Consider the following 23,412-nt stretch of genomic DNA (forward strand, 5'->3'; position numbering starts at 1 on the left):
GCTTCCTCTACATTGGGGAAACCAAGCGGAGGCTTGGGGATCGCTTTGCAGAACACCTCCGCTCGGTTCGCAATAAACAACTACACCTCCCAGTCGCAAACCATTTCCACTCCCCCTCCCATTCTTTAGATGACATGTCCATCATGGGCCTCCTGCAGTGCCACAATGATGCCACCCGAAGGTTGCAGGAACTGCAACTCATATTCCACTTGGGAACCCTGCAGCCCAATGGTATCAATGTGGACTTCACCAGCTTCAAAATCTCCCCTTCCCCCACCGCAACCCAAAACCAGCCCAGTTCATCCCCTCCCCCCACTGCACAACACAACCAGCCCAGCTCTTCCCCTCCCCCACTGCATCCCAAAACCAGTCCAACCTGTCTCTGCCTCCCTAACCTGTTCTTCCTCTCACCCATCCCTTCCTCCCACCCCACGCCGCACCTCCATCTCCTACCTACTAACCTTATCCCACCTCCTGGACTTGTCCGTCTTCCCTGGACTGACTTATCCCCTCCCTACCTCCCCACCTATACTCTCCTCTCCACCTATCTTTTCTCTCCATCTTCGGTCCGCCTCCCCCTCTCTCCCTATTTATTCCAGAACCCTCACCCCATCCCCCACTCTGATGAAGGGTCTAGGCCCGAAACGTCAACTTTTGTGCTCCTGAGATGCTGCTGGGCCTGCTGTGTTCATCCAGCCTCACATTTTATTATCTTGGATTCTCCAGCATCTGCAGTTCCCATTGTCACTGAATAAGTTGTTAGCCTCAGTATCAGACATTAAACCCTTCCTCAGCCATAGGAATCAAAAATCTGGGGAGAGAAACATAAATTGATTTTTCTCAGACCAGGTGAGAGGTGGGCATAAAAATGGGTGGGATAAGTTTTCTTAGGCAATTACATCTTTTTTCAGCTTGTTACATGTTCACATATAGGTAAAATGCCAAATTTTATGTTCAGGGAGTTCTTAAACTGGCCAGATCTCTCCAACATTTTGGAGAGGAAAACACTTTGCTCTCTGCAATACACCTTGGAGATGTCAGTGAAAGAGCAAAATATGGTGTCATACTTCACCAGTGCCTCTCTATTGGTTTTCTTGAAGGTTGCACAGGAGGGAAGTGAAGTTTTTGACTCTATGAATGAGGCCAAATTGGCTGACACAGAGACCCTGGACAAAAATAGCTGTGGTGGTCTGTGCCCATGAACACTTCAAGAAAACCTGAATCCAGTGCCTCAAAAGGATGAATGAATTTCTGCACTCTGCCAATATATGCATCACTGTCTACACAATGCTTCATGTTCTTATGACTGTAAGTTGGCATAGTGTAATACCGCTGCAGAGGAATGGTACCCAGGATGTGCAATCAATGTCTGTCACTATTGACAGAATTTGCCAAGTTCACACATAAAACAAAAATCGTGTTATATGGGGGCTTATGCTCCATCAGGTCAATAGTGTTTTGTCACATCTAGGAGAATGTACACATCAGGTGGCTTTTCACCGAGTGATTATATGGGCCAAGGTACAACCGCAGAAGTTGGCTTTTTGAGTTGCACCCCCTTTAACTTCAGTCCCAGTTGTCTGCCCAGGTCAGGTTTGCTGGCACCAGCCAGTGTGGTTGCCTTGCTTGCACAGTCTTGTTCACTCAATCAGATTTCACCACTTACACTATAAGAGTTTAACCAGAAGAAGCTAGTTTGCATATGGCCAAGATGCCTTATGAGTTGATCAAACTGGAGAGGCTTCATCTCAACATTAAGCATTTGTGAAAAGAAATGGTTTGGTTATGACACAGCCACGTAACAGAAATAGTTGGTACTCCCTCGAGCTAGAAGAAAGAAGTCCACCCGATCAGGCACTCACCACATGTAGATGTATACTTCGGGTTTGTGCTCAGTTGCTTCCTGTTTATGGCTAACAAGATTACTAACAAGATTTTTGAACAAAATTTCAGCAGGCTAGTAAGTTGATAAAGATTGCTAACAAATGCAAAACAGAAACCCAACCCACCTAACAGTTTCTGAGAGCTGAATCACAAAACTCTAGCCCACCGATGGTAAACTGAAGATATCCCCACTGCCCAATGAAGTGTCCTCATTCAAACCTCTAAAATATCTAAACAGACACAGAAAATTACACACACAGTTAACATTAGCCTGTTACAGTCAGATAAAAGATCATTGATCTGAAGTGTTAATTCTGTCTTTCTCTTCCATGGATGCTGTCAAACCTGCTGAGTATTTCCAGTATTTGTTAATTTTATTTCATTTTCATAGTATTTTTGCACTGGTAACAATGGAGTCTTTTACAATGAATTTCACTGTATTATGTAAAGAATGGTACCTAGGCACTTACCCTGCTAAATTTTCTCGAAGGAATACCTGGAAATTTTCAAGGTCTAAGCGATTACGAATAAGTGCATTCAATGTGTAATTACAGAATTCTTCAGGAACGATCTGCCAGTAGTTTGAGCCTTTCACATCATCTGGAGGTTTTACCACACTGATGGAATGGGAAGGAAGAATGAATTCCTAAAAACAGAAAGAAAGAAAATGATATTACAATTAAAGTCATATGTGCAGCTTCAATAACAAAAAATTGTAACAGTTCCAGTTTGCTCTCATGTAGTAACATTAGTGACATTTTCCCATTACAGGATGCTGCTATCAGGCCAAAAAGACATCTGCCTACCACAAAAATATGTGATATAGTGAAACATTTCAATGCTGGTTTACCTATAGCCCATGAACTGCAGCATTTCAAAAAGGCAGCTCACGATCTTCTTCGCAAAAACAACTAGGGATGGCAACAAATGCTGGGCCAGCCATTGAAACCAACACCCCATGAATGAATAGGCAGAAAAATAAGCCACTTGACTATTGATTTCCCACACAGAAAAATATTATGTTTACTTTGTAAAAGTGTTTCATATTTTTAAAGGCATCCATTAGATTGACTCTCAGCCTCTCTGAAAAAGATATAGAACATAGAACATAGAAAAGTACAGCACAGTACAGGCCCTTCGGCCCACGATGTTGTGCCGTGGAATAATCCTAATCCAAAAATAAAATAATCCCCTCAATTCACTGCTGTCAATGTGCATGTCCAGCAGTCGCTTAAATGTCACTAATGACTCCGCTTCCACGACTACCACTGGTAAACTATTCCATGCGCTCACAACTCTCTGGGTGAAGAACCTCCCTCTGACGTCTCCTCTATACCTTCCTCCTAACACCTTAAAACTATGACCCCTCGTGGCAGTCAATCCTGCCCTGGGGAAAAGTCTCTGGCTATCGACTCTATCCAGCCTCTCATTACCTTGTACACCTCGATCAGGTCACCTCTCTTCCTCCTTCTCTCCAGAGAGAAAAGTCTGAGCTCAGTCAACCTCTCTTCATAAGACAAGCCCTCCAGTCCAGGCAGCATCCTGGTAAACCTCCTTTGCACCCTCTCCAAAGCCTCCACATCTTTCCTATAATAGGGCGACCAGAACTGGACACAATATTCCAAGTGTGGTCTCACCAGGGTTTTGTAGAGCTGCAGCATAATCTCGCAGCTCTTAAACTCGATCCCCCTGTAAATGAAAGCCAAAGCACCATATGCTTTCTTAACAACCTTATTCACCTAGGTGGCAACTTTGAGGGAGCAAAGCACTTGAGCACCAAGATCCCGCTGTTCCTCCACACTGCCAAGAATCCTGCCATTAATCCTATATTCAGCATTTAAGTTCAACCTTCCAAAATGCATCACTTCGCATTTATCCAGTTTGAACTCCATCTGCCATTTCTCAGCCCAGCTCTGCATTCTGTCAATGTCTCGCTGAAGCCTGCAATAGCCCTCGATACTATCAACGGCACCTCCAACCTTTGTGTCATCAGCAAACATACTAACCCAACCCTCAACCTCCTCATCCAAGTCATTTATAAAAACTACAAAGAGCAGAGGCCCAAGAACAGAGTCCTGCGGGACACCACTCAGCAGTGACCTCCAGGCAGAATACTTACCATCTCCTGTCAGCCAATCAATTCTGAATCCAGACAGCCAAACCACCCTGTATCCCATACCTCCTGACTTTATGAATGAGCCTGCCGTGGGGAACCTTATCAAATGCCTTGCTGAAGTCCATGTACACCACATCCACTGCTTGATCCTCATCAACCTGTCTCGTGACTTCCTCAAAGAACTCAATAAGATTTGTAAGGCATGACCTGCCCCTCACAAAGCTATGCTGACTCCCTTTAATCACGCTATGCTTTTCCAAATAGTCATAAATCCTATCCCTCAGAATTCTTTCCAAAATCTTGCTGACCACAGACGTAAGACTGACTGGTCTGTAATTTCCAGGGATTTCCCTATTCCCTTTCTTGAAAAGAGGAACAACATTTGCCTCTCTCCAATCTTCCGGTACGACTCCCATCGAGAGTGAGGAAGTAAAGATCTTCGCCAGCAGCTTAGCAACCTCCTTTCTCGCTTCCCGGAGCAACCTAGGATAAATCTGGTCCGGCCCTGGGGACTTATCAATCTTAATGTTTGCCAAAATTTCCAGCACATCAACTTCCTCAATCTTGATCTGTTCAAGCCTGTTTTCCTGCTCCTCAAAGTTCTCATCCACAACAAGGTCCCTTTCCTTAGTGAAAACCGAAGCAAAAAACTCATTTAGGGCTTCCCCGACCTGCTCAGACTCCACGCACAAGTTCCCTACGCTATCCCTGATCGACCCTACCTTCTCCCTGATCATTCTCTTATTCCTCACGTATGAGTAAAATGCCTTTGGGTTCTCCCTAATCCTTCCTGCCAAGCCTTTTTCGTGCCGCCTCCTGGCCCTCCTCAGTCCACTTTTGAGCTCCTTCCGAGCAAGCTTATAATCCTCTAAAGCTGTGCTAGACCCTTGCTTCCTCCACCTTACATACGTTGCCTTTTTCTTTTTGACAAGAAGCACCTCTGTACCCGTCATCCAAGGCTCCTTAATCTTACCCCTTCTTACCTGTCTCAGAGAAACAAATTTATACATCACTCGCAACAACTGCTCCTTCAACAGCATGTCTGCTGTGCCCTTTCTGTCTCCTAGTAAGGGGATGAAATGACTGCTATCAAACCTCCCAGCTCGGCAAACACACCAACATCTACAACCAGCGCCTGAGCTACAGATCTTCACTCAAACTCTATCATATTTTGGTCACTACCCCCTGTGGAGTTCCTTTACCTTAATCTCTAAACCACTGATGTGAGATTCACTGGTCAATAATTCCCTGGTTTATGTCTACCACCTTTCTTGAAAATGTTACCTGTCTTCCAGTTCTTTGGCCCTTCATATGGTCAGAGAGGAATTAAAAATTTGGGTCAAGGCCTCTGCAATTTCTTTCCTCGTTGCCCGCAACGTGCCAAAACCTCAAATATCTCCCCACTCCCTTGTCAATCTGCTCAAGAACCTCATAGTCCACCTTCCCTAATTCTTCATTATTCATCCTTTTCCAATATGCATAACATAGCCTTACAGGTATCACCTGGCTAAATCTTCTTCGCAGTCTCTCCAGTAAACCGGAAGCATATAATAACAGGATAAATATCAGTGTTAACCACCCCAGCCTCTGGATTTAACACTGGGCTGTTAATCCAGAGACCCAGATAATGTTCTGGGGATAATAAAGTGTGAAGCTGGATGAACACAGCAGGCCAAGCAGCATCTCAGGAGCACAAAAGCTGATGTCTCAGGCAACCAGCTTGTAACTGATGTCCATTTCAATCGCACCGACTCCCACAGTTACCTAGAATACACCTCCTCCCACCCACCCTCCTGCAAAAATTCCATCCCCTATTCCCAATTCCTCCACCTCCACCACATCTGCTCCCAGGATGAGGCATTCCACTCCCGCACATCCCAGATGTCTAAGTTCTTCAAGGACCGCAACTTTCCCCCCCCACAGTGGTCGAGAATGCCCTTGACCGCGTCTCCCGCATTTTCCGCAACACATCCCTCACACCCTGCCCCCGCCACAATCGCTCAAAGAGGACGCCCCTCGTTCTCACACACCACCCCACCAACCTCCGGATACAACGCATCATCCTCCGACACTTCTGCCATCTACAATCCGACCCCACCACTCAAAACATTTTTCCATCCCCACCCTTTGTCTGCTTTCCGGAGAGACCAATCTCTCCGTGACTCCCTTGTTCGCTCCACACTGCCCTCCAACCCCACTACACCCGGCACCTTCCCCTGCAACCGCAGAAAATGCTACACTTGCCCTCACACCTCCTCCCTCACCCCCATCCCAGGCCCCAAGATGACTTTCCATATTAAGCAGAGGTTCACCTACACATCTGCCAATGTGGTATACTGTATCCATTGTACCCAGTGTGGCTTTCTCTACATTGGGGAAACCAAGTGGAGCCTTGGGGACCGCTTTGCAGAACACCTCCACTCAGTTCGCAATAAACAACTGCACCTCCCAGTCACAAACCATTTCAACTCCCCCTCCCATTCTTTAGATGACATGTCCATCATGGGCCTCCTGCAGTGCCACAATGATGCCACCCAGAGGTTGCAGGAACAGCAACTCACATTCTGCTTGGGAACCCTGCAGCCCAATGGTATCAATGTGGATTTCACCAGCTTCAAAATCTCCCCTTCCCCCACTGCATCCCAAAACCAGCCCAGTTCGTCCCCTCCCCTCACTGCATCACACAATCAGCCCAGCTCATCCCCTCCACCCACTGCATCCCAAAACCAGCCCAGCCTGTCTCTGCCTCCCTAACCTGTTCTTCCTCTCACCCATCCCTTCCTCCCACCCCAAGCCGCACCTCCATTTCCTACCTATTAATCTCATCCCACCTCCTTGACCTGTCCGTCTTCCCTGGACTGACCTATCCCCTCCCTACCTCCCCACCTATACTCTCCTTTCCACCTATCTTCTTTTCTCTCCATCTTCGGTCCACCTCCCACTCTCTCCCTATTTATTCCAGAACCCTCACCCCATCTTCCTCTCTGATGAAGGGTCTAGGCCCTAAACGTCAGCTTTTGTGCTCCTGAGATGCTGCTTGGCCTGCTGTGTTCATCTGGCTTCACACTTTATTATCTTGGATTCACCAGCATCTGCAGTTCCCATTATCTCTAATGTTCTGGGGGCCCGTGTTCGAATCCTGCTATGGCAGATGGTGGAATTTGAATTCAATAAATATCTGGAATTAAGAATCTAATGATGACCATGAATGCATTGTTGATTGTTGGAAAAACCCATTTGGTCCACTAATGTTCTTAGGGAAGGAATTCTGCCATCTTTACCTGGCCTGGCCTACATGTGACTCCAGACCCACAGCAATGTGGTTGACTCTCAACTGCCCTCTGGGCTTTTAGGGATGGGCAATAAATGCTGCCTGGCCAGTGACACCCTCATCCTATAAAAAATGAATAAAGAAAAAACAAAGCATGAAAGCACTGGCTGTTGCTAATCAGTTTTGTTGGGTGAGATACATTATCCTTAATCCTGCCACAAGCCTTCCAAAACAAGCTTTCTATCCGAGCTCTGTCATGGTGAGCAGTTACCAATAGGCATGGTTGAGAAAACATATCAAGGATGTCCTCAAAGCTTCTCTGGCAATGTGCAGAATTCCCAACAATTCACAGCAATTTCTTATTCAAGGCCAGTCAAGCTGAAGAATCATCTTGGAAGGTACTAACCAACTTGAGTGTCTCCAATTGACCCAGGTGGGAGCCAAGCACAAACAGCAGAAGGAGCAGGTGAAAACCCAAGTATCCGATAACACCAACCATACCTGTGACCAAATCAGCAGATCCAACTGTTTGGTAACTTCAGTTCTCGCATCTCTGGAGTGGAAAAAATCATGTGCTGTCTCTCAACTACCCAGTAAGAAAATACAGAAGCCCAAGGGTCAAATGGCTTCCTTTTGCACTGTAACAATAAGGTGATTCTATGTTTTATCTCTACAGTTACTGCCATAACCTGTTGAGTATTTCCAACATTTTCTGTTTTCATTTCAAATGTTCAGTATCTAATCAATTCTTCTTTTCAGTTTCTCATCTAACCAGAGTTTGAAACAAGTTCAGCATAAGCCATAGGAGCTGAATTAGGCCATTCAGCCTATTAAGTCTGTTCAACCATTCAATCATGACTGACATGTTTCTCAATTCATTCTCCTGCCTTACCCCTCACCCATTACCCTTAAACACTTTACCAATCAAGAACCTATCTATCTCTGTCTTGAAAACACTCAATGACTTGGCCTCCATAGTCCCCTACAAGAATAAATTCCACAGATTACGCACCTTCTGGCTGAAGAAATTCCTCCTGTTCTCAGTTCTGAAGGGTCATCCCTTCACTCCGGGACTATGCCCTTAGGTCCTAGACTGTCCATGACTGGTCTATCCAGGCCTCTCAGTATTCTATAACTTTCAATCAGAATCCTCTCCCTCATCCTTTTAAACTCACTAAATTGAGTGCAGAACTAGAGTCCTCGACCAATCTTCACATGACAAGTCCTTCATCCCCCGAATCATTCTCCTAAATCTCCTCTGGATCCCCTCCAATGTCAGCACACGCCTCCTTAGATACAGGACCGAAACTGCTCACAATATGCTAAATGAGGTCTAACCAGCATAATTTCTGGACTTTTGAATTCTATCCCATTATACGTAAGCACAAAGTTTTGTTTACTGCATTGATGACATGCTTTGCCACTATTAATGATTCCATTTGGTACTCCCAGATCCCTTTGATTTTCTTTCCCATTTAGATTCTTTAGGCAAAGCTTTCCCATTTGCAGTTCCAGTGATTTGTTCAGTCTGACACAGTTTAAGAGTGATTGTTCTCACACAAACTTCTGTTCTCCATCTCTTTCATTTTGTCACCAGGCCATTGGGGCAATCTTCTTGGGAATTGTCCAAGTGCAGAGACAGATGTATTCATCAATGTTTGTGAACTTCTGGTTTTCATGTTTCTGGCACCATATTTAAAGCCCAGATGGACTTCACTTCAAACACTGTACGATACTTGCCCTCACTCTGTGATGTTTAACAGTTATTAAACAACACTGAAGTAGGACCAGAAAAAAGACAAATAAGCTCCCTGCTTCACAGATGAGTGTTAGTGAATGGATGGTGGAGAGGAGGAACCTCCTTTCTCCAGTTCGACTTCCACAGGAGGCTATGCCAGCAGACACAGTCAGCCTAGACACAGCTTACAGCCTGGATCAGTGCTGTGTCCCAGGTGAAAATTAAAGCCAGAATTGAAGAAAGAATGTCAATGATCTTCTGTGTTCTACAAAGATCTCTCTGCTATGTCACACTGACGCAGCCAGCACTCACTCTAATTCTGCCTCATCTCAATAGGGCTCATGGACCTCAAGCCTCAGTATTGCATGCAACATGTCCATGCAATGGCTCTCACTCACCTTGTCCTTTCAAGCTACTTCTCCCTCCTGACCCCCAACCTTCCTACTCACTGACAGGAGACACTTTAGTACCCTTTCTGCTCCTGCACAAACACCCATAACCCTTAAACACTTGACCAATCAAGAACTGTCACAGATGTCGTACTCAACTGCTCTCTGTTTCTCATTGCAGGAGAAGTTGATCCATAACAAGCTCCAGAGTCAAAAATAAATGAGGGGGTTCAGGCTCCTTTTTGCTTATGAAGAAATTGTACTCAATTTCACCAGAGGAGTGTAGGATCACTAATATACGGAAGGAGAGAGCTCAATAGGCAACCAATCCAGCAAGTTTCATTTTGCTAAGCTGCACTGCTCTCCCACTGCCATCAGTGTTTACTCATTCTTAATCTTCCAAAGCTTTTATGCATCTTCTACAGCCGATTCCTTCAGTTTTATGGGGGCTATAATGGCATTCACTAGCCTCTACAAAAGAGGCCACTATCAGAGACTTCAGCTCATTGGGTAATCTTTCCAGATTAGATTCAGGTGGCACAATCTGGAGAGCAAATCACTGACATATTTCAATCACTGGTTGGACAATAATGGCCCCAGGTCTCTGACACTTGAAGGTCAGTCAGTCAAGTAGCAGGTTTCTCCTCAGCCACGGGCAGAAGATGAGGTGTTCTTGGCCACTAAGGACCGTCACACTACACCAGTAGACCACAGGAATAGCAGGCAGATATAGCAAAGGCATTCGGTCAGCTGGATCAAAGGATAGTGGAGTCCACCAACAGGGATCAGTACCCTGCCGGTTTTGGCATGTATTTTTCAGGCTGCCTCCACTGGCCAGTTTGGTGTCCAACTTGGTGAGCCAAGCCCAGCAAACTCACTTTCAGGCAGATATTTTTCTGACCATAGGGGCTCAGCATCAATGACAAGGCATGAGGGGACAAGGGAACTTAGCTTCACTCGAAGTGGGGTCAGGAAGGACCAAGAGGCAGACCTCCCCCCAGAAGCTTCTGCTCAGGCTCAGCTCCTCCACCTTCCTCCTGTCTAAGATCTGAAAGCCTGCAGCTGAGAAGGGGGAGCCTAGTGGACAGCACACTCTCAGCAGGAAAAGCACCAGGAGACGATTGCATGAGTCTTCCAGGCTGACAGAGCCAACAATAGAACTCTACCCCTCCACCCCAGCTGCAGAGGTCAGATCTGCACATACACATAGTGATAGGGAGAGGGAGAGGAAAGCATGCTGATGGCATGAGTGAAATGTCACTATAAATTATCCTTCACTCTTATAAATATATTTATAATCCCACTGTTCAAAGGTTTGCTGTATTTCATTGCTATATCTGTTGGCCATACCATGTGAGATGAGAAGTCTGTTCAAACATCCTAAGGATGAAGTTGTAATTAGTAAGCACTGCCCATCTCTTTCAAACAAATAGAAAATAGAAAGGCGTTGGCCATTCAGTCCCTCATATTTGATCATGGTTACTCATCCAATTCAGTACCCCCTTTCTCATCATACTTTCATCCCTTTAGCCCTAAGAACTTTCTCTAATGACTCTTTGACAACGGACAGTCTCAAGATGTCAGGAATTCTGGAACCTTGGCACTGTGGATTGCATTTCAATGAGTACAACAATGAGGCTAAACACTATGAGCAGAGAATTTGTTTGGGTCTGAGATGCCTGCATCATTATACGTTGCATCCCCTTATAGTGATAGTACACAAAATGTGACGATTCCACACATCTCTCCAAGGTAAGGTTCATTCTTTGCATCAGTTTTTCAACGGACTTATTTGTAATTCATAGTTGTGAGATGTACAATGGATAACACCTCAACTTCCCTATCCCTTTTAGCACATTGGTGTCCTGAGAAAAGCAAAATAAAACACTGCCTGTCACAAGTTCAATACAATCTTAAAGGATGCTCAAGCAGTTAAGGCCAACTCAATCATCAACATACACTCTGAAACATTACCAGTTAGTGATAATGGAGCGTGAAAAGGAGATTCCTTTGGATCCTTCTCAACTTGCTTACAGAAGGAAAAACCTTTTGACCCAGTGAGTGGTTAAGTTCCTGAAAGTGTCGTGGAGGCAGCTTCAATTACAGCACACAGGAGAGAAAAGGATTACTGGAATAACGTGAGGGGATAGCACAAGACAAACTGCTCCTCAGCATAGACATGATGGACCCAATGGCCTCCTTTTTTGCTGCAAAAATTCTATGATGCTATGATGCAGTAAGGAGCTACATATTCATGGTGAGAGCCAAGCAAAATTTTGTTTGCCTTTATTTGGATACTACTCTAATTAACTTTATTATATGAATCATTTTCACAAAGCACTTAATCCAGATGGGTGTAATCTACTTCTGTCCATTTTGCATCACTGTCAGATAAAAATATAATGAAGAAGGTCATCCATTAGCAATACAAACCTGTCCACATCAGTGATAAGAATTCAGATACTAATGCATTTATGCATTTATGTTTAAATAACAATTACAAAAATCAATTGGAAGAAAAGTTGCTAGTTGCAATGGTTTTTATGCACATTATATATGCAACTTCATTAAAGAAGTTGAAAACAGGGCCCTTTTGGAAAAGCTACAGCACATTCATTATGAAATGTGTAATTTAGGACCACCAACCAGCTATCATGGCTGTGTAAACTTGCGACAACACATGCACAACAGCACACTGCACATTATCAGAAATGGCGGGGGGCGGGGGGTGGTGATGGCCTTGTGGCCTTGTGGCCTTGTGGTATTATTGCTAGACTGTTAATCCAAAGATTAGGAAACTATTATCCTTACCTGGTCTGGCCTACATATGACTCTAACCCACAGCAACATGGTTGACTCTTAACTGCCTTCCGAGCAATTAGGGATGGGCAATATATTCTGGCCTAGTCAGTGCTGTCTTCATCCCATGAATGAACGGAAACATCACAGGCAAAAGAATTCTGGGAGAAATGGCACCCTGAAAGGTCTGGGTCCATGATGCAAGATGCAAAACTAAATTCCACAGGACAGTCTTTAAAAAATCAAAAACTGTTGATCACTCTTAAACTGCCAATTAAAATTACTTCTAAATTCATAAAGGATAATTTTATGAATGGGCCAACATCATTTTAAAAAACGTCAATGCAGTCAGCTCAGATTAAGTAGAAGAAATTGGTAAGTGATAATTTCTTTTGTGCATCAGCAGAGAAATCTAACTTTCTCTTTGAAGCAAAAAGATCTAATTACTTCATCAGGAAACATGTTTCTCCGTAGTTCCTCAAGTTTCTTGTAGTATATTGAATCCAATTTCCGAGTCTGCTGTATCAACTCCACCTAGAAATAAAAGATATTCAAAAAGTGTCAGTGAACAACAATGACAGTAGTACTGGTGGAGCAATCTCTTGTGTATGTTATAGCACAATTTTCACTTTAAGCAAAATACAGTCCCACTGAAGAAGACAGGGGAGAAATTATGCACCGGGATCATTTGTATATATGTTTGATTAATGTCTCTAAGGTGTAAATGTTCAATATACGTAACTGCCATTCTTCCCTGCAAAATTCTTAGACTGCTGTTAAGCATTTAAAGTTAAAATAAAGATCAAATTAAAGCTTAACATGAGTGAAAATGATGCAAGAGAAACATGCTGCATGCATGATAATTTTCTGTACTTTGCACCATGATTGCACAACATTTGCCTAATTTTCAAGATAATTGTATTTTAAAGTATTTTTTAGGAGTGGTCAGTGACTTTTTGTTCAGCATTCCTTGATTCAGCACCCTAGTTGACAAACATTGTGACCCTTTAAATTTGCCAATAACTAATGGGCTGCTAAGAAAATGCTGAACTACACACATTCATTTGCTGACTTAGCAATTAGAGACCAGTCGCTTCTTTATAGATTGCCTGTCTATTCGATCATTCAGAAAAAAGTTGATGATACAGAAATACTGTCTAAAAAAAAGTACGAAATTATATAAGTGTAATATTGTACAAAATGTTACAGACCAGACCAAATCTACTGCAAATATATCAAGGCATGAATGGAGTGGGACATTCTCAGTGACATGGGGTGGGCTGGGAATTCTGGAGTGGGACACTCTCAGTGACATAAAGTGTGGAGCTGGATGAACACAGCAGGCCAAGCAGCATCTCAGGAGCACAAAAGCTGACGCTTTGGGGAAGGGCCTAGGCCTGAAACATCAGCTTTTGTGCTCCTGAGATGCTGCTTGGCCTGCTGTGTTCATCCAGCTTCACACTTTGTTATCTTGGATTCTCCAGCATCTGCAGTTCCCATTATCACTCTCAGTGACTTGGCATGTGCTGGGAATCCTGGAGTGGGACACTCTCAGTGACGTGGGGTGGGCTGGAAATCCCAGAGTGGGACACTCTTGGCAGCGGCACGCTGTAGCAGCAGCGAAGGAAAAGTTGGACTCTCTTTGAGTTATCTTTTTTTATTTTATTCTAAGTTGAAGTGAATGGTGCCGATGTGTGATGATGGTACACACTTCTCACTCTTTTTATTTTGAAAACATGTGACAATAAAGGCTATTCTATTCTAAGGAGATAGCCTAGACCCTAACTTTTATCTTATTTAATGGCAAGTGTAAGATGCTGTGCTCCAGATATAATTCGATTGGCTACACTGCATGACTTTCAGCAAAACATACCGTATTCTTAATTTATTCTTATATAAACAAAAGAAAGAAGCATTGGTATAACTTTAGCTCTATTGGAAAACTTAACAAATAATTGATATTTTTCACTAACAACTGTTCCAGATTAGTAACGTACCAAAAGCACACTCTCAGCAAAGGCAAAGTCAATAAAACAGATTGTCTCCCATGCAATCTTGGTGGCAGAGAGAGATCCCAAGTATGATGATACTACAGCTTTAAGAGGTGTATTTTTTCCTGGTTTCTTTTATATAATGAGAAGTTGAGACAGAGGTGCTAAGCTGTCTACCCCAACTCCAATAAAGTAAACAGCTTGTGAGGCCTTGGGTTTTTTCTCAGAGTTGGATCAACAGAAACTGCCTGAATAGGGGTGGTCAAGCTCACACAGAATCTAAATTTTAGTTTAGCTTTCAGTAGCAATTTCTGGGATCTTGAAGCTGGATATGTAGGCTCTTATTCCTCTCTGTGTTACAGATAAAAGTCAGGGTTCTCTTTCTGCTGCTAGAATTACATGTGAGACAATTCATATTACTGAATTTGTCTTTGTCAAGGGTATGTTTATGGGATGTTACTATACTGGAACAGTAAATTAGTAGTAGTTAATGTATCTATTGTTTTGTTAAGAATTTCAATAGAGCTACAGTTAAGCCAATTCTTTTTTATTTTGTCTGTATTTTAACTGTTGTGTAAAAATAAAGTGCGTTTTGCTTAATGTTGAGTAGTTTGACCAATCGAGTTGCATTTGGAATGCAACAACCTACGTTTACCTTTAGAATAAGAAAAAGTTAGGGTTTAGGCTATCTTCTAGGCTATGTTTTGAAGGAGCTTAGTCTGGTCCATAACAAATTAGTGCTTCTTGTTGGGATCAACATCTCTAATCCTGGGTTGGGTTTAGGATTATTGAACTCAAAGGCAATGAATGGTGATTGTTGTATATTGTTTGTTGCATTCGCTTGGTTTAAACAGGGTGTGCCTTGTGTAATTATGGCTCTTTGAGTTGCTAGGAGTTTCCTGGGGTTGTTAGAAGTCACTTTGCATGTTTTGCAAAATGTAAAGAAGGCAAATCTTTTGGAAGTGGAAAACAAATTGAAGTCGGAGTTGCCTGTGTCTGTGAGGAAGGGATAAATAGTTGCAGCAATAGCTCTACATTTATAATTGCCAGGAATGCAATCGGTATCATTGGAAATTGCTAAAATTCAATTACAAATGAAGCAACTCGAATTAGAGGCAAGGGCAAGGGACAAAGAAAAAGAAAGAATAGCCTGGCAGAAGAAAAAGTAAAAGAAAGCGGAAAGGAAATGAAACATTTTGAATTAAGATTAAAAGCAGACAATAAAGAAAAGGAAAGGATGGTACCTAACAGAAGAAAGGGAGGAAGAGAGAGTTTTTGAACTTCGGAGATTGGAACTGAAAACTCAAAGTTGACTAGAAATGGTGGAGGTAGAAGTGAAAGGTAGAAGTAATGATGAGGACAGTGAAGGAGAGCAATCTCATTGTAGCCAAAGTGGAGATCAGTTTAAATACATCCAAATGTGGTCAAAGTTTGGGGAGAAAGGTGTAGAATCCTTTTTCATTTCATTTGAGGAATGGCTGAACAACTGAAATGGTCGGTGGCCACGTGGGTAATGTTGATCCAAACAAAGTTGGTGGGTAGAGCTAGTGAACATTTGCACCATTAGCCGAGGGGGTGTCTGGGGAAGTATGATGAGATGAAAAATGCCATCTTAAGTGCATGTGAGCTAGTACCAGAAGCCTACACATGTTTTAGGAATCTAAAGAGGAAACCTGCTCAAATGTACATAGAGTTTGAAAGGATCAAACAAAGTAACTTTGATAGGTGAATAAAGGCATTGAAAATATATCAAATATATGATGCTCTTAGAGAGCAATTATTTTGGAGGCATTCAAAAATTCACTTCCTGAAGTAGTGAGAACTCATGTGAAACGGCAAAGATAGCCTAGGTGGTACTGTTGGGAGACTATTAATCAAGAAACCCCAATAATGTTCTGGGGACCTGGATTCAAATCCTGCCAGGGCAGATGGGGAATTTAAATTTAATGGAAATCTTGAATTAGGAATCTGATGGTGACCATAAATCCATTGTCAATTGGAGGAAAGACCTATCTGGTTCATTGATGTCCTTTATGAAAGGAAACTGGCATTCTTAACTGTTCTGGCCGACATGTTACTCCCCACCCACAGCAATATGGTTGATTCTTAACTGTCTTCTGACGTGGCCAGCTACATCCTCATCCCACGAAAGGAAAATAAAAGTTAGGACTGCAAAATTAGCGGCAGAAATGGCAAATGATTATCAGTTGATTCATAAATCAGCATTTGGCTTCTGATATTAGAAATTGGGGAAAAGGGAAATCCTCGGGTGGTAAGGGAAAAGGAGATTACATTGAAGATAGTAAAGATAGGTTACCACAGGGTAAAAAGGAAACCTGAGAGGGGGAAAGAGAAGCAAAAAAAACGCAGGTGTTTCCACTGTAATAAAGCAGGCCACATAAAGTCACAGTGTTGGTGGTTTAGAAAAAAGCACTGGGACAACAGATGTGGGAAAACAGGAGAATCCCGTGAGTTTTGTTGAAGTGATAAAGAAAAGCTCAGTGGAAGCTAAAAAGCTGCAAAAGAATGTAGAAGCTGGTCTGGGGTTGGTTGCGAAGATAGTGCCAAATCTCTTCAAAGAATTTACTTGCGTGGGTAAAGTTTACTCACATATGCCAGGGGGCGTAGGAAATGAAATTAAGATTTTAAAAGATACAGGACCAAGTCAATCTTTGATGGTGAGAGAGGAGGAGATATGTAATTCATAAGGAAGGTTGTCAGAAAATGTGGTAAAATGTGGGAATGATGATGAGAAGGGCAATATTTTGGTCTATAAAATGAGGTTGGAGACTCTGGTGAAAAGTAATGAAGTGGTGTTAGGAGTAATAGACAAATCCTCAGTTCCAGAAATATAGTTTAGCCTTGGTAACGATACAGCTGGATCATTGGTGACGGTGATGCCTACTGTGGTTGAAAAACCAGAGGAAAATCAGGTGACTGAGGTGTTACAGGAAGTATATTCTGAGATTTTTCCTGACTGTGTGGTAACAAGGTCACAAATCTATTGGTTGAAAGAGGAGGAGAAATCAAGGAGTGTAGATAAGAAAGTTGAAGTTCAGTTATCAGAAACTATATTTGCTCAAAGGGTTGAGCAAAAACAGGTAATGGTGGAGGACATATACGCCTCTTAAAGCCACAGAATCATCACACCAAGCTTTTAGCTGTAGCTCAGACGGAGGAAGCTTCCACATCCAATTACAAAACCCAAATAACTTCTGAAAGCTAAATTAAAACACTGCTTCCATGGGAGCCTGACTCCAGCCATTCATGCTGCTTCTATTCTAATTTAAGAAAACATACAAGTCCTGACAAATTTACTTTATTGGCTTGGGAGAGACAGCTAGGTACCTATAGCTGAAAACCTCTCTTCATAAAAAACAGGACAAAACACACCTCTTAAAGCTGTAATATCGTCATAAAAATATACAATGGTCTATTTTAAGAAAAAGGTCTCTGGATACATCAACCGCACCTTTCTGAAACTCGACTTATCCATTTCAATCATGTGCATCCAAGGAACCAGTAGCACGATGAGAACATATTCCTCCACCTCATCAAACAGTTCTTCGAATGGTGGCTCCAGATTTTGATAGATTATTTTCTTGCTTTCTGCATCTATTTCCACATCTTCTGGGGATTTTTCAACAATGTATTCAGCAAAAATTAACTGAAACAAGTGGAAAGAATTGTGAAAAGGTCAGTTTATGGATGGGTTTTAGGGTTCTTGAAAGCCATTTTTAAAAAGTGTTTTTCAGATGTGATAGGCCAAATGGCCTCCTAACGCACTGTAACAATTCTGGTATTCTAAATGATATTGCAATTCCTGGATGGCAGAGGCAGTCATAAAAAAGCAGGTCAGTAACTCAAGAAATTTCTATGCTATCTAATCTGAGTTGACAGCTGTTCACCTTCTGCTTAAACAATACAGAATACAGCAATCTTAATTTTATGCATTTGTTGTGTGGTATTGTAGCTTTTATGAAAATTATGACAAAACGGCATTTCTACTTTAACAATTCGTACACAGAAATTAAATCAACAAAAAGTCTATTCAAGATAAAGGCCACAGTACCACATCTGTTTTAACAGCTGTGACCTGGTGCTTGCTATCCTTGGTATGTAGAAACTTCAGAATACTTCCTGTGTACTGTAGGGTCGATATGTGTAAACAGTATCTGCAGCTGTTTTTGCTTAAGGTGTGGGCTGTCAAGTTCGATGGGCCGATGTAGTCACTGTGGAAAATCAGGATTACTAAGAGTTTTCGGTATTTACTTGTTATAATTATGACATTCATAAAACTCTCAGACTTTGGAACTGTGGCTTTAAATTTAGGACAATTGAAGGGTGGGGTGGAGGGGCACATGACCTGTTCTACAGTCTTTCTGACACTAGGAGAGACAATTGATCATTCAAGGTCAAAAAAGTATTGCCACTTGTAGACAATGGCAGTTGTCTCTGAGTCCGCAATAAGTCAAACAAGTCTCCCCAAAGTCCCATAAATGTGTTAGAGATAATGGGAACTGCAGATGCTGGAGAATCCGAGATAACGAAGTGTGGAGCTGGATGAGCACAGCAGGCCAAGCAGCATCAGAAGAGCAGGAAAGCTGACCTTTCGGCCCTAGACCCGAGAAGGGTCTGAAGGAGGAATCGGAAGAACAGTCTAGGCCCAAAACGTCAGCTTTCCTGCTCTTCTGATGCTGCTTGGCCTGCTGTGTTCATCCAGCTCTGCACCTTGTTATCTCTTATGTGAGGTCAGATTGCAGGTTTTCCTGCAAATCTTTATCACAGGAACTGAAAACAAAAAATGCATCCCAGAGAGTCAGGCAGCATCCATCCATGGTGAGAATGCAAGCTAATCTTTTGAGTGTAGATTACTCTTCATCAGAGCTGAAATGAAATGCAGAGCTGGCAGCATTTATGCTACAGTGGGGAGGGAAGGGTAGGATGTTGATTAGTTCGGATTAAGTGATTGGAATGTGAGAGTGGCAGAACAATGGTGTGTCTAACTGCCAGACTGGGAACACCAGACAGTCCCATTGGAGTGGGGAGAGGGGAAAAGGGACATGGTGACAGAGAATGTAACAAGTAAAGCTAAATGAAAGGGAAGGAGTGAGTTCACAATTTGAAGCTGTTCAACCCAGAAGGTTGTAAAGTGTCCAGTTTGAAGATTAGATCTTGCTCGCAGTTTTCGTTGTGATTTGCTGGAGCATTGCTGCATGCCGAGGACAGACAAATGGGTATGAGAGCAGGACACTGTTAAAATAAAAACTGAAAGAACTGTGGATGCTGTAAATCAGGAACAAAAACAGAAGTTGCTGGAAAAGCTCAACAGGTCTGGCAGCATCTGTGAAGGAAAAATCAGATTTAACGTTTCGGATCCAGTGACTATTCTTCCTTCTGAGGAAATGTTAACTCTGATTTTTACTTCACAGATGTTGTCAGAACAGCTGAGATTTTCCAGCAACTTATGTTTTTGATGCTGTATTAAAATGGCTGGCTGCAGGAAGGTCAGGGTCATGTTTGCACACAGGCCAGAGGTGTTCTGCAAAGCAGTCACGCAGTCTGCGTTTGGTTTCTCCAGTGTAGAGTAGGTCACATTGGGAGTAGCAAATACAATACACAAGATTGGAGGAGGTACAGGTGAAATGCTGCTTCACCTGGAAAGGCTGTTTAGGCCCTTGGATGGTGAGCAGGGAGGAGGTGAAGGGGCAGGTTTTACACCTTTTGCAGGTACATGGGAAGATTCCGTGGGTGGGTAGGGTAGTGTTGGTGGTCGAGGAATGGACTAGTGTGTTCCAGAGGGAATGATCCCTGTGAAATGCAGGGGACAGGGGCAGTCACAGCAAGATGTATTTGGTGGCGACATTCTGCTGGAGTTGTCTGAAATGACGGCAAATGATCCTTTAAATGTGGAGGCTGGTGGGGTGCAAAGTGACGACAAGGGGGACCCAATCAAGCTGTTGTGAGTAATGGGAAGGGGCAAGGATGACAGGTCAGATGCTGCCCCTTCCACACTTCACTTCTGCTCTGATGAAGAGTCATCTAGACTTGAAACATTAGAACATAGAACACTACAGCGCAGTACACGCCCTTTGGCCCTCAATGTTGCACCGACCTGTGAAGCCATTCTGAAGCCCATCTAACTTACACTATTCCATTCATCCAATGACCATTTAAATGCCCTTAAACCTGGCAAGTCTACTAATGTTGCAGGCAGGGCATTCCACGCCTTTACTACTCTCTGAGTAAAGAACCTACCTCTGACATCTGTCCTATATCTATCACTCTTCAATTTAAAGCTATGCCCCTTCGTGCTAGCCATCTCCATCCAAGGAAAAAGGCTCTCACTGTCAACCCTATCTAATCCTCTGATCATCTTGTTATGTCTCTGTTAAGTCACCTCTTAACCTTCTTCTCTCTGACGAAAACAGCCTCAAGTCCCTCGCCTTTCCTCATAAGACCTTCCCTCCATACCAGGCAACATCCTGGTAAATCTCCTCTGCACCCTTTCCAATGCTTCCACATCCTTCCTATAATGCGGTGACCAGAACTGTACGCAATACTCCAAGTGTGGCCAAATCAGAGTTTTGTACAGCTGCAACATGACCTCATGGCTCTGAAACTCAATCCCTCGACCAATAAAACCTAACACACCGTACGCCTTCTTAACAACTCTATCAACCTGGGTGGCAACTTTCAGGGATTTATGCACATGGACACTGAGATCTCTCTGCTCATCCACACCACCAAGAATCTTACCATTAGCCCAGTGGTCTGTATTCCTGTTACTCCAACCAAAGTGAATCACCTCACACGTTTCTGCATTAAATTCCATTTGCCACCTCTCAGCCCATCTCTGCAGCTTATCTATGTCCCTCTGTAACCTGCAACATCCTTCCGCACTATCCACAACTCCACCGACTTTAGTGTAATCCACAAATTTACTAACCCATCCTTCTACGCCTCATCCAGGTCATTTATAAAAATGACAAACAGCAGTGGCCCCAAAACAGATCCTTGTGGTACACCACTAGTAACTGAACTCCAGGATGAACATTTTCCATCAACCACCACCCTCTGTCTTCTTACAGCTAGCCAATTTTTGATCCAAGCCGCTAAATCACCCTCAATCCCACGACTCTGTATTTTCTGCAATAGCCTACTGTGGGGAACCTTATCAAACACTTTACTGAAATCCATATACACCACATCAACTGCTTTACCCTCATCCACCTGTTTGGTCAGGTGCTTGCTTTCTCTCCGTAGAAGCTGCCTGACCCGCTGTGATCTCCAGCATTTTTTGTTTTTAGTTCAGATTCCAGCATCTGCAGTAATTTGCTCTTATTATAGGAAGACAGTTTTTCATTGTATTCTGTTGCTTTCTGAGTATTGGAGAGCAGGTATTAGAGGCAGCTAACCCTATTGTACCTGAAGAAGAAAAAGTTCTGACTCCACTGCTCATAACACAAAACATGGGTAGAAGCTTAAACTGAGATGGAAATGACTGAGCTTGTGAGAATTCAAAGGTATCTGGAAGATGTGCCAAACTTTGGCTAGAGGCAAAGAATATCCCTCACCATTAAAGATGCAGATTAGAAATTACTCACCATGGAAATTAAATCAGAAGCAACTGATTGTAATCCAGGAACAACTGAATGCAGTTAGTCATAAAAACCATAACTGTGTGGAGGGTGTGACGTGTTAAAAATAAATGGGATCACTGATTTCTGAAATGTAAAGTGTAAGTCACATCCATAAAGAAAGCAGTGGCTTTTGATATATACATACAAAAGTTAAAAAGCCAGCCTTGATTCTGAAAGTTTTCCACAAAGGATTGACCTTGAATGTCTTCCAGTAGTTAACAAAGTTAAATTTAGAAGTAGTTGCAGAAAAGTTGGAAATAAATTTAAAATTTGGCATGAGCATGGCAGAAATAGTTGAGCTGTTGAAACTTGAGGGACAGAAAGGTAGCCCTGATACATTATAAAAAAAAACATAAAATAATCATTCAGGATTATTTGGATTTTATCAATGGCACACAGGAACCACAGGGCTTTGGAGCTCAGGCTTGCGAAGCAATGCTACAGTGAAACAAAAAAACCGTTGGGCGAGGCAACAAGGAGTGACAGCCAAAAGTGGAACACCAAGCGGATGGCCAGAAGAGGAGAAATAGTAACATGAGAATGTGTTCTTGATTCCAGGATCATACTGAGGCAATGGCACTTCCCTTGCAGAGAGAATTTGGGGCAGGTTTGGGAGAAATCCTGGCAGAAGCCTGAGGATGTCAAGAGAGGCTCCTTGCTGTGGCCTTTTTCATCTAGACCTGTGGTCTTTGTTGGGTGTGAGGGAGGCTGGTCCAGCTGCAGGGTCCTATTGCCAATCTGCATCCGCAAGTGGACCAGATTCAGGGTGGTCAGAGGATCACAGTACAGATAAGGTCTTATCCCCTGGATATAACATATCACCCAAGGATGAACTGTCTCTAAATGCCTGGGCAACATGTCTGCGAAAGACTGCTTTCCAGGAAGCTCATCACTTGTCTCATACCACGGAGATAAAATGTACCCCTTTATCTCAATAACACACTGTTCTCAGAAAACTTTAGACTAAACACAGCAATACCACAGTGATTTTTAAAATATTTCTATTTTCAATTCACACTCGATTTACATTCTAGAATGGTTTAATTTGAATTCTTATCTCTTGCCTGTGACTAATGAAACTTGCAACATTGTACTAAAATTAAATCTGTTTCAAGCATCTGAACTGGACATAGCCTGGTCCTGTTTGTTAACACCCCATAGACAGATGAGGTGTACATGTGCCTCCAGAGCCTTTTAAAAATTGCTTCCAGTGCAGCCCACTACATTTACTGAATAAAAACCAACAATATTTTAATTTTGTCACATTTTCTCTGTTCTCTTATCTTTCCCATTTCCTATCCCAAAACACACTTTAAGTAAGCCCTCAGCGCTCTATCCAGATAGGGATCACCAGCTTTGTTAATTATTTTAATACTCTTTATTTCATAGCTTGCCTGAGCTTGTCTCCTGAGTTTGAAAGGTTGAAAGACTTCTGCATAAAAAAGTTGTTGATACTCTTTCAGGTCAAACCATAGGTTGATACTATTCTGCCATAACTGCAAGAGAGTGAGAAAAAAAATGAGATAACAAAGTGTAGAGCTGGATGAACACACCAGGCCAAGCAATATCATAGGAGCAGGA

The 23,412-nt window shown here is 42.8% G+C and overlaps 1 protein-coding gene across 1 annotated transcript in view; it reads right to left on the reverse strand.

Annotated features, from left to right (window-relative positions):
• Positions 1 to 23,412, reverse strand: part of LOC125451535 (regulator of G-protein signaling 22-like) — a 169,275-nt gene that overhangs the window by 37,157 nt on the left and 108,706 nt on the right. Inside the window, exons 16-18 of the mRNA XM_059645773.1 lie at positions 17,661 to 17,855; positions 12,645 to 12,731; positions 2,355 to 2,530 (exon numbers count right to left, since the gene is read on the reverse strand). Coding sequence (XP_059501756.1) covers positions 2,355 to 2,530; positions 12,645 to 12,731; positions 17,661 to 17,855 — 458 coding nt within the window. The remainder of the gene's footprint in view (positions 1 to 2,354; positions 2,531 to 12,644; positions 12,732 to 17,660; positions 17,856 to 23,412) is intronic.

This window comes from Stegostoma tigrinum, chromosome 5 (assembly GCF_030684315.1).
Source record: "Stegostoma tigrinum isolate sSteTig4 chromosome 5, sSteTig4.hap1, whole genome shotgun sequence".
NCBI classification, from domain to species: domain Eukaryota; kingdom Metazoa; phylum Chordata; class Chondrichthyes; order Orectolobiformes; family Stegostomatidae; genus Stegostoma; species Stegostoma tigrinum.